This window comes from Simochromis diagramma, unplaced genomic scaffold (genome assembly GCF_900408965.1).
Source record: "Simochromis diagramma unplaced genomic scaffold, fSimDia1.1 OVJJ01000603.1, whole genome shotgun sequence".
In the NCBI taxonomy this organism is placed as follows: Eukaryota; Metazoa; Chordata; class Actinopteri; order Cichliformes; family Cichlidae; genus Simochromis; species Simochromis diagramma.
This window is the reverse complement of record NW_024387414.1, coordinates 11,607,560-11,620,980: the sequence shown is the minus strand read 5'-3', so window position 1 is coordinate 11,620,980 and position 13,421 is coordinate 11,607,560. Positions and strand designations below refer to the sequence as shown.

General features: G+C 40.5%; 1 protein-coding gene across 1 annotated transcript in view; it reads right to left on the bottom strand.

Annotated features, from left to right (window-relative positions):
- LOC120720977 (ras-specific guanine nucleotide-releasing factor 1-like) overlaps positions 1-13,421 on the bottom strand; it is a 28,772-nt gene that overhangs the window by 4,741 nt on the left and 10,610 nt on the right. Inside the window, exons 5-19 of the mRNA XM_040010914.1 lie at positions 11,943-12,196; positions 11,737-11,816; positions 11,126-11,319; positions 10,770-10,879; positions 10,264-10,382; positions 9,699-9,859; positions 9,410-9,473; positions 8,517-8,659; positions 7,905-7,987; positions 6,925-7,173; positions 3,187-3,560; positions 2,671-2,787; positions 817-987; positions 342-448; positions 89-201 (exon numbers count right to left, since the gene is read on the bottom strand). Coding sequence (XP_039866848.1) covers positions 89-201; positions 342-448; positions 817-987; positions 2,671-2,787; positions 3,187-3,560; positions 6,925-7,173; positions 7,905-7,987; positions 8,517-8,659; positions 9,410-9,473; positions 9,699-9,859; positions 10,264-10,382; positions 10,770-10,879; positions 11,126-11,319; positions 11,737-11,816; positions 11,943-12,196 — 2,339 coding nt within the window. The remainder of the gene's footprint in view (positions 1-88; positions 202-341; positions 449-816; positions 988-2,670; positions 2,788-3,186; positions 3,561-6,924; positions 7,174-7,904; positions 7,988-8,516; positions 8,660-9,409; positions 9,474-9,698; positions 9,860-10,263; positions 10,383-10,769; positions 10,880-11,125; positions 11,320-11,736; positions 11,817-11,942; positions 12,197-13,421) is intronic.

Genomic DNA, 13,421 nt, shown 5'->3' with positions numbered 1-13,421 from the left:
GAAAGCTTTTTTTTCCACTGGGTGCTCACAAACAGTTGTGTCATACATGACTGTAAGAGCAATCAAGCAATGATAACGGAAAACCAACCTGATAATGTTGGCAGCTGCCTTTCTTTCCTGTGTAAGCAGCTCTGGGTCATGCATCACCTCCTCCAGGAAGCCAATTACTCGCATCTTCAACTCTGTGTTCAGCTCAAAGTCCTGAGGATCCACAAATGAACAACAACAGTGTCATTACTGAAGTGTTATGAGCTTTTTTGTTGTTGTTTTTTTATCCTGTGAGGGCACAGAAAGACAGAACCAAACAAGAAAAAGAAAAAAGAAAGAAAAGGGGACTGCACCTGCGAATGTTTGGAGACCCAGTGACGCAGCACATTCAGGACTCGGTTTGTGGCAGCTCTTCTGATAACAAACTCTTTGTCCCCATTTCTCTGGTCTGTAGGGAAACCTGGAACCAGGTTTAACAAATTAACATAAAAAGTGAACTCCTAAAGCACAAACTTGTGTTATATACCATCAATATTTTATGATCTTTCTTTTAAAATCACCAGGGGGCTCCTATTATTGTCTGACTTGTCTGGGTGCACCCTAGTGAGGAAGACACTACCTTGATTATACTGATTAACTGATCTCTGTTAAATCTAAACAATATCTAAACACAAGCATGGATTCATAATCCAGTATGGCTAGATTACTAGATTAGAGACTGTTTCAATGAGTAGGCTCCAGCAGATCATCAGCAGAGAACAAAGGAAGCTTCCAGGTAGCCAACAGGCGTCTCTAGGAGTAAACAGAGGTAGTAGCTCTGTAACTGACCTGTGCTGGCAAGGGACATACGACGATACTTCTCCTTGGTTGGTGTGCCTTCATTGGCACCAGCGGTAGCAATGGCAAAGGCTGAGGCAGCAGAAAGAGCACTCCTGTTGTTGTCCAGCTCCCGGCAAGATGACACCACCATGCCATTGTTGAAGGAAAACAGAGAAAACTCTGCAGACAAGAACGCAAATGAATTTAATTTGAAATCATACTTAGACCAATATTGACATAAAAGAGTTGAAGGGCACCTCCTTTGGAAGACAACCATTACAAAAACACTTTCAGTTTACCTTTCTGAGCTTCTTAAAGATTAGGCTGAAAGGTAATTTGTTTATGCTGTACACACAGTACCGCATGTGCATGATCAAACTAAGTTGTTGACCATCGGAGGGCAACAGAGAGCTAAAACAGACGCAGCACAATGCATCATGCAGCTTGTTGCAGTTACATTGTACACTCCACTGTGTCTGCCTCTCTGCCTCCTTCCTTCACTCCCTCCCTTCCTCCCTGCCCTCCCCCATTCAGCCGGGGGCGGTATAGAAGAACACGCACATCGTTGCCAAGGTACAAGGTTTCCTTCCACCTACTCACACGAGGCACTGGCTTCCCTTGTATCCAGCACCGTGGGAAGAGAACACACTGGGAATGAATTGCGCCTGACTACCTATGGGGTGGATGCTCCTTCTCTGTGTTCTACGGGGAGGGCCACGAGGCTGTGGGTGGTTTTTACCAAGACCTTATTTGGCAATTGCTACGCTTATCATTTCCAGAAAAAAAAGTTTGATATAAATCCGCTGTGGCTATATTTATTTACCTGCTCGTCTCATCTCCACCTTTAAACACGTCTCACACAACTTGACTGTGCTGGGTGGTAGAAATATTTCATGCTGACTTTGATTCTGACTTCACATTTTTAAACATTGACAAACCCAAACTATGAAATGGGAAGCAATAATGAAAGCTATTTTAACATTTTGTAACATTTCAACAGTTTCATATCGGTGACACAAGCCAAGAAGAAGCAAAGTTAAGCATTTCATAAGCATTAAAGAAATAATTTTACACACATTTTTTACTGACAGATGAGGAGATTAATTCCACTCTCGTATTCTCTCTACCAAAAATTTGGAAGCTACAGCCAGTGACTTTTAGTTCATCGCAGAATGAGTACAGGCATAGAAACAACAAAAACCTGCCTAAGTGTTGTTTCAAAATTCATAAATTGATAACATCTTCTCACGTTGTTGTGTTTGGCTATTTCTTGGCAGGCATGTAACTCTTTTTTGCAAAGATTACAAAAAGAAGATTAATGTTAAGTTTACGCACTGTCTCAGCCAAGCCAACCAGCTTCTGGCTATAGCTTTGTTTTTCTTCTGATGAAAATACAAGAGTCATAACTTTTACATGTTAGAAATGAAGTGCATTTCCATTTTTAGCCCTCCTGACTCTTAAAAAGTGAGGAAATATAATGTCTAATCTGAAACCTGGCCTGTATTACTTCTACTATGTCTCCAGTGCAATTACACTAGGCAAATCCTCCTTTGATTCCATTTTTGTACATTTCATGGAGGATGAAGCATATGAACAGTAGGCCTGTGGATTTTTTTTCTACTGACATTATGCATTATTATTGATTTTATTTTATCCCTTTTTTTGCCAAGACACTCCACTGTCAGTAACACTATCCAGTAAACTGCTCAAATTTGCCAGCTCGTACAATCTTGCCAGCTCATTTGTCTTTTTAACTGGTGGGTGTGAATATAAAAGTAGATCACCAGACACTCTTCAACAAGCCTCGGACATGCAAGCTTAAACAGCTTCAGCAAGATTTGCAACACAATTAAATTACTCTACCAGAGTTTTTTGCCTTGACGTTCTTGGGCGTTGATGGTGACTTAGGAGGAGACATTTCTGCTTCTGCGTCGTCACTCTGACTTGGGTCTTCATCGCACTCCTCTCTTACAGACAGATCTGAACAGGCAGAGTAACTCACCATTGAGAAAAAAAAGCAACACAGAAGAAGACTGCTAGAAATTTACAGTCATAGGAAGCAGTTCACCCCAAAATAGACTTTGTTTAGGCTGGAGTTTATTAGGAGATACTGCTCATACAGATGTTTGCACTCTCTTAAATATAATGGGACCAGTTGCATCTTTTTTTGTGGTGCCCTAAGTGCCAAAAGAACATCAACATTTGACAAAAAAATAAATACAAAAATGAATCACAGGTGATATGTGGTAAACTGTCCCTTTAAGTTTTACAAAACTTGGCTGATCTTTTACTGTTATGTCACAAAGGATAAGGTTTTAAATAGGCTTTTTTTTTTTTTTTAATTATTTCTACAATACTCCCTCGGACAGAGGCTCTGACCTTGCTTGTTGGCGACAGACTCTTCAGCTTTGCCTTCAGCTTTGGATTCTCCCTCATCAGGGATTTTGCTGGCCATGGTGCTAGAGATGTAGAGCTTGTTGATGTCGAGGGTGGTCTTACTGAAGGGTGACATGGTGGAGTGCATGCTTGCATAGCCATTGGGAGAACAGCTGAGTGCAGCCAAGTCCAGGGCTTTGCCACCCGTGATGATGGGGATGTTGAGTGAAAGTTTGCGGCGGCGGTTGGGAGAGGATGACTTGGTGATGGAGAGTGGAGGAGGAGAGGAGAACTTGCGGCTGGCACGTGGCGATGTGGGTGGCTCGCCGTAGAGGAGTTTACTGTTCTGACTGCTGGCAAAGAAAAGCTCCAAAGAGCTACAGGAGAGGAAAGGGTGAAAGAGAAGAGAAAAAGGAGGCACGTGTGAAAAATGAGGGGTAAAAAGAACATTTTTCACAGCTAAAGAGTAACTTTTTTGAATTTGTGGAGGGGAAAATTCCCACAATGTGACTAGGAACTATAGGAAAGAGGGGAAATGTTAATAAGGGGGGAATGCATGGTGCACTCCGTGTCTGTACACAAAAGCAGTAAGGGAACGCGTTAACCAGAAGGCTCTTTGGGAGCTCCTGACTCTTTTATTTAAGCTACATTGTTTAAGACAGCATCCTCCTTGCACTGAGAGCCACCCCCTCTGAAGGCCTATAAATAGCATGTCAAGTGACAGTGTGGGAGGCACGGGTGCTGCCAACAGCAACCAGCCCAGGGGAGGCCCACAGAGGCATGGAGAGAGAGAGAAACGAGGAGCCAGATAGTGGGGAAAGTTGGAGAAAGAGATAGAGGTACACCGCAAAAAAAAAAAAAAAAAAAAAAAATAGCAGTGGCAAAAACAGAGATACAGAGAGGGAGGGGGCGAGTCGAGCAACATAGTGGATATGGATTCCACCACAGCAAAGGCTGGTGGCTGAGAGTGGGCGAATGGGAAGCCTCCAGCCCTCTATGGTGTTAGCTGCAGCCATGTTGTGTCTCCTTGCCTAAAATTACAAGAAAAATAAAAGCAGTAATTTAAAGAGATGAGCAAGGAGCATAGATTGGAATGATGAAGGCTGGGAGCACTAAGACAGGAGAGGGGCAGAAGTACAGAAACAGGAGGCAGGAAGAAAATAAAGGCAAAAGGCAAAGTGGAGATTCAAGAGAGGAAAGCAAGTAAAGCAGGACAGAAGAAAAACAAGAGAAGATATTTAAGTAAGAGATTAGAGAGGAGTGTGACAAAAAGGAAGAAGGACGAGGAGAGTAGGGTCTGGGTGCAAAACACCACCATCAATATTTAATACCGTAGAGCCGCTGCAGATGATGGGAGAAAGGGAGAGAGGGAGGGAGAAGACGAGGAGAGAACGAGAGGGTGGGGTCCTGCAGCAGAGTAAAGGGTTGCTATGGTGACAGCGCAGCGAAGAGAGGGATGGTCAGACTTCTGGAAAGAAAGATAAAAGTGAGAGAATGTGAAAAAAAAAGGGCAGGAGAAAGAAGAGGAGGAGTCAGGAGGAGGTGGGTGGACGCAGGACTCAATTAACTGTGATGGCGGTCAAAAGAAGTCTTGGTGTGACCTCTTGCTTGCCTCCTCCCCAGTCCCTTCTCACCTGGGCAGGATATGATGGGCGACTTACAGGCACTCCACGTGAGAGACTAATTCTGACACTGGGGAAGTCCCGTCTCTTCACTGCACCATTACTGCACTGTTGCTGCATTCTCGCGAAAAAAAAAGTATCTGGAAATGTCGAACTTTGTTCATTTTTTGCATTTGTGACAGGGATCGCCCTTGCAGTGAGGTTCTCCTAAGGGTTTAATGTAAAAGGCCCTTTTACCCTGCTAAGTAAGCTGCCCACTTAAATGCTAACAGTGAATGTGGAGAAACAAGAACATAGACACAACTCATGTGAATGTCTTACTTAGAAACAACCTAATCACAGTTTCTGCTACACAAAAGTCGAATTAATCAAACCAGTAAAATAAAGTAAACTATTTATCCAGCTAGAGTGTTTTGGTGTGAGTTACCCAGTTCGTTATCTGTAGAGATGTTTTCCTTCTCTTGAATATAATGGAAGAAAATGGAGCTCGCTTTGTGTTGCTCTAAGCACCAAAAACAACATCTGAAAATTTCAGTAGAAATTTCTCGTTCCAAGGAAATGAGAACAAAAGAATGTTAATGAGACTGATCTGTGTCATGTACTGATGATGAAGGAAGTATGCATTTACCAATGCTGAGAGGCTCATGCTTGTAACAGTAAACATGTAAACATGTAACAGCGTCTCGCTGGGCTGAGCTGTAACGTTTGCTAGCTGCATTTATACTTTTCAGCACTGATGGTGACTTTACAGATGTATGCTGCCAATACCACTAGGCAAGGGTCCCTCTAGGACTTAGCATCCATGTTTTTTAAAAATAATTCCAAATTGTGATTTTACTGAGCACAGAACACTTTTCAAGGTCACTCTTTTGAGGACGCCAATGTTCACATTTTGGACAGAGAGGACAGATGGTTTTAAAGAGGAGTGAAAGAAGACATTTATGTCCACTGTGAGCGACCATCTTTGAACAGAGGTGGTGGCTTACGACACCAACTGTCTGCCATCTATAATCCAGTTTTCAGTTCCCTTCCCAGACACCTTAACGCCCACTCACATCCTGGGCCATCTGACCTCAGGAAATCACATGATAGGGTGGGGCCAGGTTTCACGATGAGCTCACCCGAAACCCTGGCTGATTGTGACCCACACCCGTTTTCACACCTTGGCTCATGTGATTAGGTAGAGGATCATCAGGGTGTCCTTTGTCCCTCTTTGGGGGGAAACTCCCACTGGGTTTAAATCTGGGACTCTCCACCATTTGACTCTTAGAACTGAAGAAGCTTCTCGGATGAGAGGTGAAACGTCTTCAAGCAACTTAAAGAAGTCCAGACGCTTTTCTTTCCAAGCTCCTTAGACTATGATGACCTGGATGACTGAGAACCTTCACAGACAACACTTTGCAATTTTGTTTCAGTCTATTTTAAATGTGCTTTGGCTCTGAGAAGATGACAGAATTTATGGATCATGTTCGCATATCGCTTATTTTTTGCCTAACAGAGCTTTAACCTGCATTTATGGCTGGCATGGTGAATTGTGTCCACTGAAACTTCTTGAGCATGACAGAATTACACCTGTTTTCAGTGTAGTGTCTCCTGAGATCATAGGTATCCAATATGGATTTCCAGCCTCATCCCTTTCACACAGCAATTTCTGCAGATTCGCTGAATCTTTTGATGATAGTATGTACTGCAGATCATGAGATATGCAAAGTCAAGCTGCCTTAAAGAGGCAAAATGTTCATCCAGCTGTTGTTAAAAGGAGAGGGGATGCTACACAGTGATAAAGATGGCCAGTGACCCCGTTTTTTGAGAGGTATTACTCCTATCAAATTCAAAATGAACCATTGTTTATCATGAAATAGTTAAATATCTCAGTTTAAACATCTGATATGTTTTCTATGTTCTACTCTGACTAAAATATGTTTGGAATTGGGGTTGTACTTCAGTGCAAATTAAGAAATATCGGAAATGCATCTTGGTATAAAAAGGTTGGCATTAAAAGCTCAAAAGTGATGAAATAAGGTTTTGGCCAGCAACTAAAATGCAGTTAGTGTGAAAATGTTTATACCAGGGAGCTCATAAAATCCCTCATTAAACCTCCTGGAATCATTTCACTTACCGTGCAGGGATGGCACTGATGGGCTTCTTGTAGATGGTAATGAGCTTGTCCAGTACTACATCAGCGCTGGTGAAGACACGGTAAGAGTGGAGGAAAGTGTTCAGGAAGTCGATGGAGAGGAAGCGCAGGTCGGTCAGCCTCTCCAACAAGCGCTCCACACTGGCATAGCGGATCTGCAGCACCTTGCAGGAGTTCATCATCTTGCTGAAGCGAATGTCGACATCATCACAGTACAAACTGGTGTCTGACCTGTATTGGATTAAAAGTGAGGTTAATAAAGTTATATAGAGATGTAGCTCCAGTTACTGCAATTAAATGCCCTTTAGTGGCCATGAATTCTTGGCCTATGTCTTCTTTCAGTTCGTGCATTAAGTTTATTATTTCTCATGTTTGGCTCTGTGTTCTTCTTGATCTGTGTTAGGTAGTTGACTATAAGGTTGTTTCCTGTTTTTATTTGAGTTTGTTTTCTCTGGTGTCACGTTCTGGGTTTTACTTCCTCTCTGCCTGAATGTCTTAATTGCTTTTTACCGTGTCTCATTCCTCTATTTCCGATTCCCAATTAGTCTCCAGTGTATAAATAGTGTGACTGTCTTTGTCCAGTTGTCTGTTGTACTCCATGTTTTCCTCCCATGAGTTTTCTGTGTTCCTCATCTCTGTTCCTGCGTTTGCAGCCTGTGAATGTTAGATTTTTGCTCATCTTTAGGTGGCGTTTCTGGACTGATTATCAGCTTTATAAACAAAGCTCACTTTTTTATACTCACCATTTTTAGTCACGTTTGAAGTCAGTTTTCTATGTGTGAATATTAACACAGAAGCCCTATACATTTTTAGGGCTAATGTTAGCATTAGGCTACATTATGAGCCTGTAAGTATGAGCATGTGCAAACAATGTGCATGTGCAAACATCTGAGATTTTTATGCAGCCTTTTGAACATACTTTGTATGTGCTTTACTATTGCTACAGTGTGTCCAAGTCTCACTTGATCATCTGTGGCACAGAGACTTTGCTGTTTTCCTCAAAGGCATTCATCATCAGGCCATTGCAGCGGATGTTGTCAATGCACTGTAAGGCAGAAAGCACAGTGAGCATAACAGTGCAAGAAGACGAGCATGTTTATAAACATATGAATGCTCCAGGCTCCAACATTTATTAGATCATGTGTGTAGCTTCAGTAAGTTTGGTCTCTTTGCGTGATTCATGCTCCGTATGTCCCCTGACAAAGTCTCTGGGGGCTACTCGTGTAGCCAGGTAATGTATAACAGACATCCAGTTCAAGACTTCCTATTCTTTGCACTGATCACTGCACTGGTGTTCTCTCTATTTTCTTTCCACACACAAACTGTTTACTTGCACTTGATCAAAATTTTATTGGCCAATACATCTTCAATTACAGAAGCTTAAAACAGCAACTAAAATCTTGCCCATTCCCAATCGAATTTGTATATTGAGATTATTTATCATTCGATTACCACTTCATTACAAGATGACTGACAAAATCTGTAGATTTACAGAGTTTGAGAAGTGTTTTTTTAAAGCTGCAGCAACAAAAAAACGTGAAATCAAATGTCTTAACATAAGCGGCGAGACACACCTGACTGATATCACTTGTCCACGCTGACTTCTCCAGTCGGGAAGAAGCCACAAGGATCACGGTGTAAGGCTGGACGTCTTTGGGTTCCACCATCAATTTAAAGTCCAGGTGTTCTGTGTCCTGACCACTGCGCTCCCCTTTGGCTGAAAGGCAAAAATAAAATAAAATTAAAATTCTAAATAGGAAAGAAAACAATATGCTGCAGTTTAGAATAGATCAGCTACTGTTTTATTTATTTTTGTTTCAGTTTGTTCACATTATTTTTCTGCATACGTTATGCTTATATTTTATATTTTATATTTATATTCCTAAATCTTTCCACAGTAAAGTCAATAATTAACCTTGTAATACAGCAACGCAGCGGTAATGTTTTATTTTGCAAATACTGAGCAAAGCACAATAATGGAATAATCTTTGCTTTATTCATTGGGGTTATTACCTTGATTTGGAACAAATATCAGTCAATCAACAATTGTGAGTAATTGTTTTGGCTAACTTTAATAGCAGTAAATTTAAAAAAAAAATTCTGACACCTCAAGTAATGTGGGGGTGAAGAGGAAACGGTGGAAATCATGCAAAAACACTTTCTGTAGAGATAATGTGTTTTATATGCAGAGCATTTAATCCAGCCACACCCCACAAACACCACATTCTGGTTTGTAACTGTGAAAATTTAGTTGGTAAAGTGGAAAACATTCTTCGTCCGCTTTTAGGGTGATTCACTAACTGTTACAGCCCCCCGTTTGTTAGATTGTTACGCCTGTATGGCGATGCCAAATAGAAAAGTGGTATCACTTCATTTTTCAAGCTCTTCATACAGTAAACACTCTGCAGCTTCTAGATGTATGTATTTATTAAGGAAACATTTGAATCCACTACACATAATAACTCACACTCATCATCAGTCCCCTCCGGCTCCTCAATCAGAGTGCAGTCTATGAGAGACACCACTCCATTCTGTAAGAGGCATGAAAGGTCACAGGGTCACATTCACCATGCTGCCAGCTAACAGATCATCATCAAGCCCATCCTTTAAGGATAAAATACTTAACAGTATAACATTGATTATACATTTATAAACAAAATAGGTGAAGTGTTTTATAACTGCACCCTACACTCATGTAGAGTGAATTTTTACTGTTTTTCTACTACTTGGCCTACTTTAGGTCAATCCTGCCGTACTTTAGTGATGTGAAGTTTTCCTCCGGAGCCTCGGGTGCAGATGATAAGATGTTTGGAGAAGAGGAAACACTGTCTCTCTCCTTCCTTCTTCAGAGACAAAGAGCCAAGCCGGCCTCGTGTGATCTTCCCTTTCTCGCTCATTGGCACCTGGATCAGAGAACCTATGAACACAAACACGCGTGCAAGAAAAACATATAAGCAAATATCGAATTTGCTCTCTTTTCCTTCGTAATCTGAAAACTGGCCATACAAGAAGAAAAAATGAACTACATCATTTAAATTTAAAAAGAAAATCCAAAAAAAACCCAATGTCCATACATTTTGGTGCAAAAAATGTGTTATTTGTGTCATCATTTCATCTAAGGATTTCTGCTAAGGATTTCATTAGCACCCTAAATTAATAAAAGAAACACCCATGCTTGATTACACCAGCAACTTTTACACTTAGTGAAGTTTTTTTTTTTTTTTTGCACGATAAAAACTCAGTTTCAAGTTTGTTTTTATTTGTTGACCATAACTGCAAACCTTGTCATATAAGAACAACACAAGAAAACGTTTTCTTTACCTTGTCTAACAAAGGTCTGGCTGGTATCAAGAAGCACTTCACAACCTTCCACAATCATTCGTTCAATGGCTAGATTCTTCCTGATGTTCTCCGTCTCGCTTACCTCATCATGCATGATTCTGAAAGGACAACAAATACTAATGATTTCAGGTACTTCTTAATTAAAGCCATATGTTTTTTCTTATTGTTTCTATAGAGTTCATCAACTCTTATGGTGAATTTGCTCCACTGTTCTATTACGTGAAATGAGAACAGTGACCACAAAATCAATTAAAACTGTTAGAAATGATAGACACTGTGTCTGTGTCTGACTGTGTTATATTTTTGGTACTTTGCATTGATTGGATGAGTCACTGGCTATTATAGCTCTGTTTTCTGTATCCTTATGCCAAGTACAAGATATATTAAAATACAGGTACTAATTCAGGGTTACTAGTTTCTGATTTACATCAGACAAAGATCTCACTGAGTATGTTTGTGTTGTCGAGCTACATTGATGGTTCTACCTGGAAAGCTCCTCCAGTTTTGATTTGGCATAGTCCAGACTGTTTCTCTCCACATGCTCATGGGGAGTGTGAGCAAGCAACTCATGAAGAGTCAGGATGTAACGAGGAATCTGAAAGAGATGCGCTTTAAATGAGTTTGACTGAAAATGTTTTATTTTGTGTTACATGTATCTTTTCAGTCCAAATTTAAAACATTACTGCATTTTAAACTATTTCACCACAGTGTGTTGCAGCACTAATGCCTCGTGTATTTTATGTGAATTTTAACTTTAGCATACAGTCAATATATATACATCACCGAATCATAATATGTGTAGTAATGTGTAATAGTGAAGTCATCCACATTGTAATTTTACCTGAAACATGGGGTAAGTGAGGAAGGTCTCCAGCGTCCTCTCCTCACAGTCAGGCTTGGCCTCGTACTGCTTCAGCAGCTTGTCGAAGTCACGGTTCTGTTTGCAGTGAGCCAAAATCTGCAAGCTGTACTGGTGGTTCCTCACAAACTCTTGGTAGATGTTTAGCATTGGCAGTAAAATGTCAAACAGGTCAGCTAAAAAAAGAGAAAAATTCCATAAACCATAAAAATCTGAAGAATCAGTGCAGACACAAAGTACCATTGAAGGAGAAGTCATGTGCTCGGTATCTGTATATGTTCAAAAAATGTTTTTTATACTCTCACCCTCAGTCGCCTACCCGACAGACAATAAATCATTATTATTTTTTGCAAGGAAGGAAGGGAGTTGTACCTGCGTAGATTCATTATTTTTAGTTGAATTCATATCTTTATGGTATGATTTCAACTATGTGTGTAAAACTGACAGTGCTTCTCAATGATGAAAACACTTTCATTGTGTTGTGTTGTAAGAAATCTCTGTTGTATCTGAAAAAATGTATACATTTAACCAAATGAAATTATTCTTCTTAGTTGCAATTTAGAAAAATTAACTTATTATTCTGTGCCTCTTACCTAGCACCAGTGTTGGCCAGCTGGCTATCCTGGCCTTCAGGCCCTGGTAGAAGATCTGATGGAGGAACATGATGGTCTCACTAATGAAACAAATAAGCAAAATGGCAGTCATGAGCTATTGTTTCTCCTTCTGCTGTCCAAAAATGTTGGCAGCTCCCGCCATGCCGAGTCACACCACTCTCACAAACAGCATGACCACCAGCCACCTGTTAAGGAAGATGCTGCTGACATCATCGTGGGTGATGGGCGGTTTCTTGGAGCTGGCGGCCATTCGGAGTGGCCGCAGGAAGTTGTTGACCAGGATGTGGAGTTGCTGGACGTATTCGGCTTCGGCTTCCAGCATGCTGAACACCACCTGGTTCCTCTTTCTCATGCTTTCAGCGTGGGGCGAGCGAATGTAGTCTTGGATGATAGTTTTCCACTTCCTGCGGCAAATCCATCCTCGCAGGAAACTTTGGACCTGTGACAAAATCATTAAGCAAACATTGAAAAAAAACCATAATTTTTTATAATTTTGGAGATTTGAGTTTTAATGGATTTCCATGACTTCCGTGGATTTTTTTATAGGGTTTTCTCTGTATTATTATAGTCTTTATCCTATAATATAAAGCACCTTGAGTTATGCAGTGAATCAAATGTGTGTGATGTCGCGTTTCTGCTCATAGCTGTTACACTGACGACACTATCAGCACAAAAAATAGACAGAAAAGTGGATCTAATAATTTGCCGTTAAAGATGCTTAAATGTTTTTTGTGATTAAAAGCCAGATAAATAATTTTATATTTAGTAGAGACCAAAAGGTGCCAAAAACTGTACCGAACTTACAAAATGCTAAAATACTTGATACTTAGTCTTCCATTAAGACACAAAATAATGTTTTTATAATTTACATATATATCTATATATATCTTTATATCTATATATAGTTTATATCTTGTAAGTGCTGCCCCAAACTGAGCAAACATGAGTCAAGGCAAGTTTAGACATGTCCATTTATTAGGTAAGTTCAAATTAAATAATGCCTCAGTCAAAGGCGTTGCTTTCCACCAGGAAAGGCAGGGAACTATGCCAGTGGCAATGTGCAAAGTCTGCACTGACAGTAGGAGAGACCTGACCCCCCTCAGAGTACCCCACCTGACTCGACTCACTTCTGTCGAAAGTGGTATGCATACACTCAAAGTGTAAGAGGAGTGAAAAAAGAAGAAAAAATAGAAATATCAGCAGATAATAACAGTTAAATATAATCTTAATTGACTAAACATTGCTAGGCTAGCCTTAGCTGTGTGAGAGAAATACTTGAGAATAGAATAGAATAGAATAGAATAGAATAGATCTTTATTGTCATTGTACATGTACAATATGGTCACTTCAACTACCATCACTAGCTAGCAGACCAGCCTACTGTGTCCACTTCTGCTGGCTTGAGATCAGATTATTTACAGTGCTGAATGCTGGTGGGAGGAGCCCACATTGAATTATTGCACTGGTTCACATCTATAGACTGGTAAGTGAGGTAGAATGTTTATTCCCCAACTGGGTGGTAAATATTTGCTTGAGGCTGGAGGTGAAATCAGTCGCAAACAGAGTGGAGCACCAAATAAATCTTTATGATTTATTTGGTTCCTAGCAGATTTGTGCAGTTACACATAGTTTACATGGAAGATGCCAACTTGCCCACAAACACG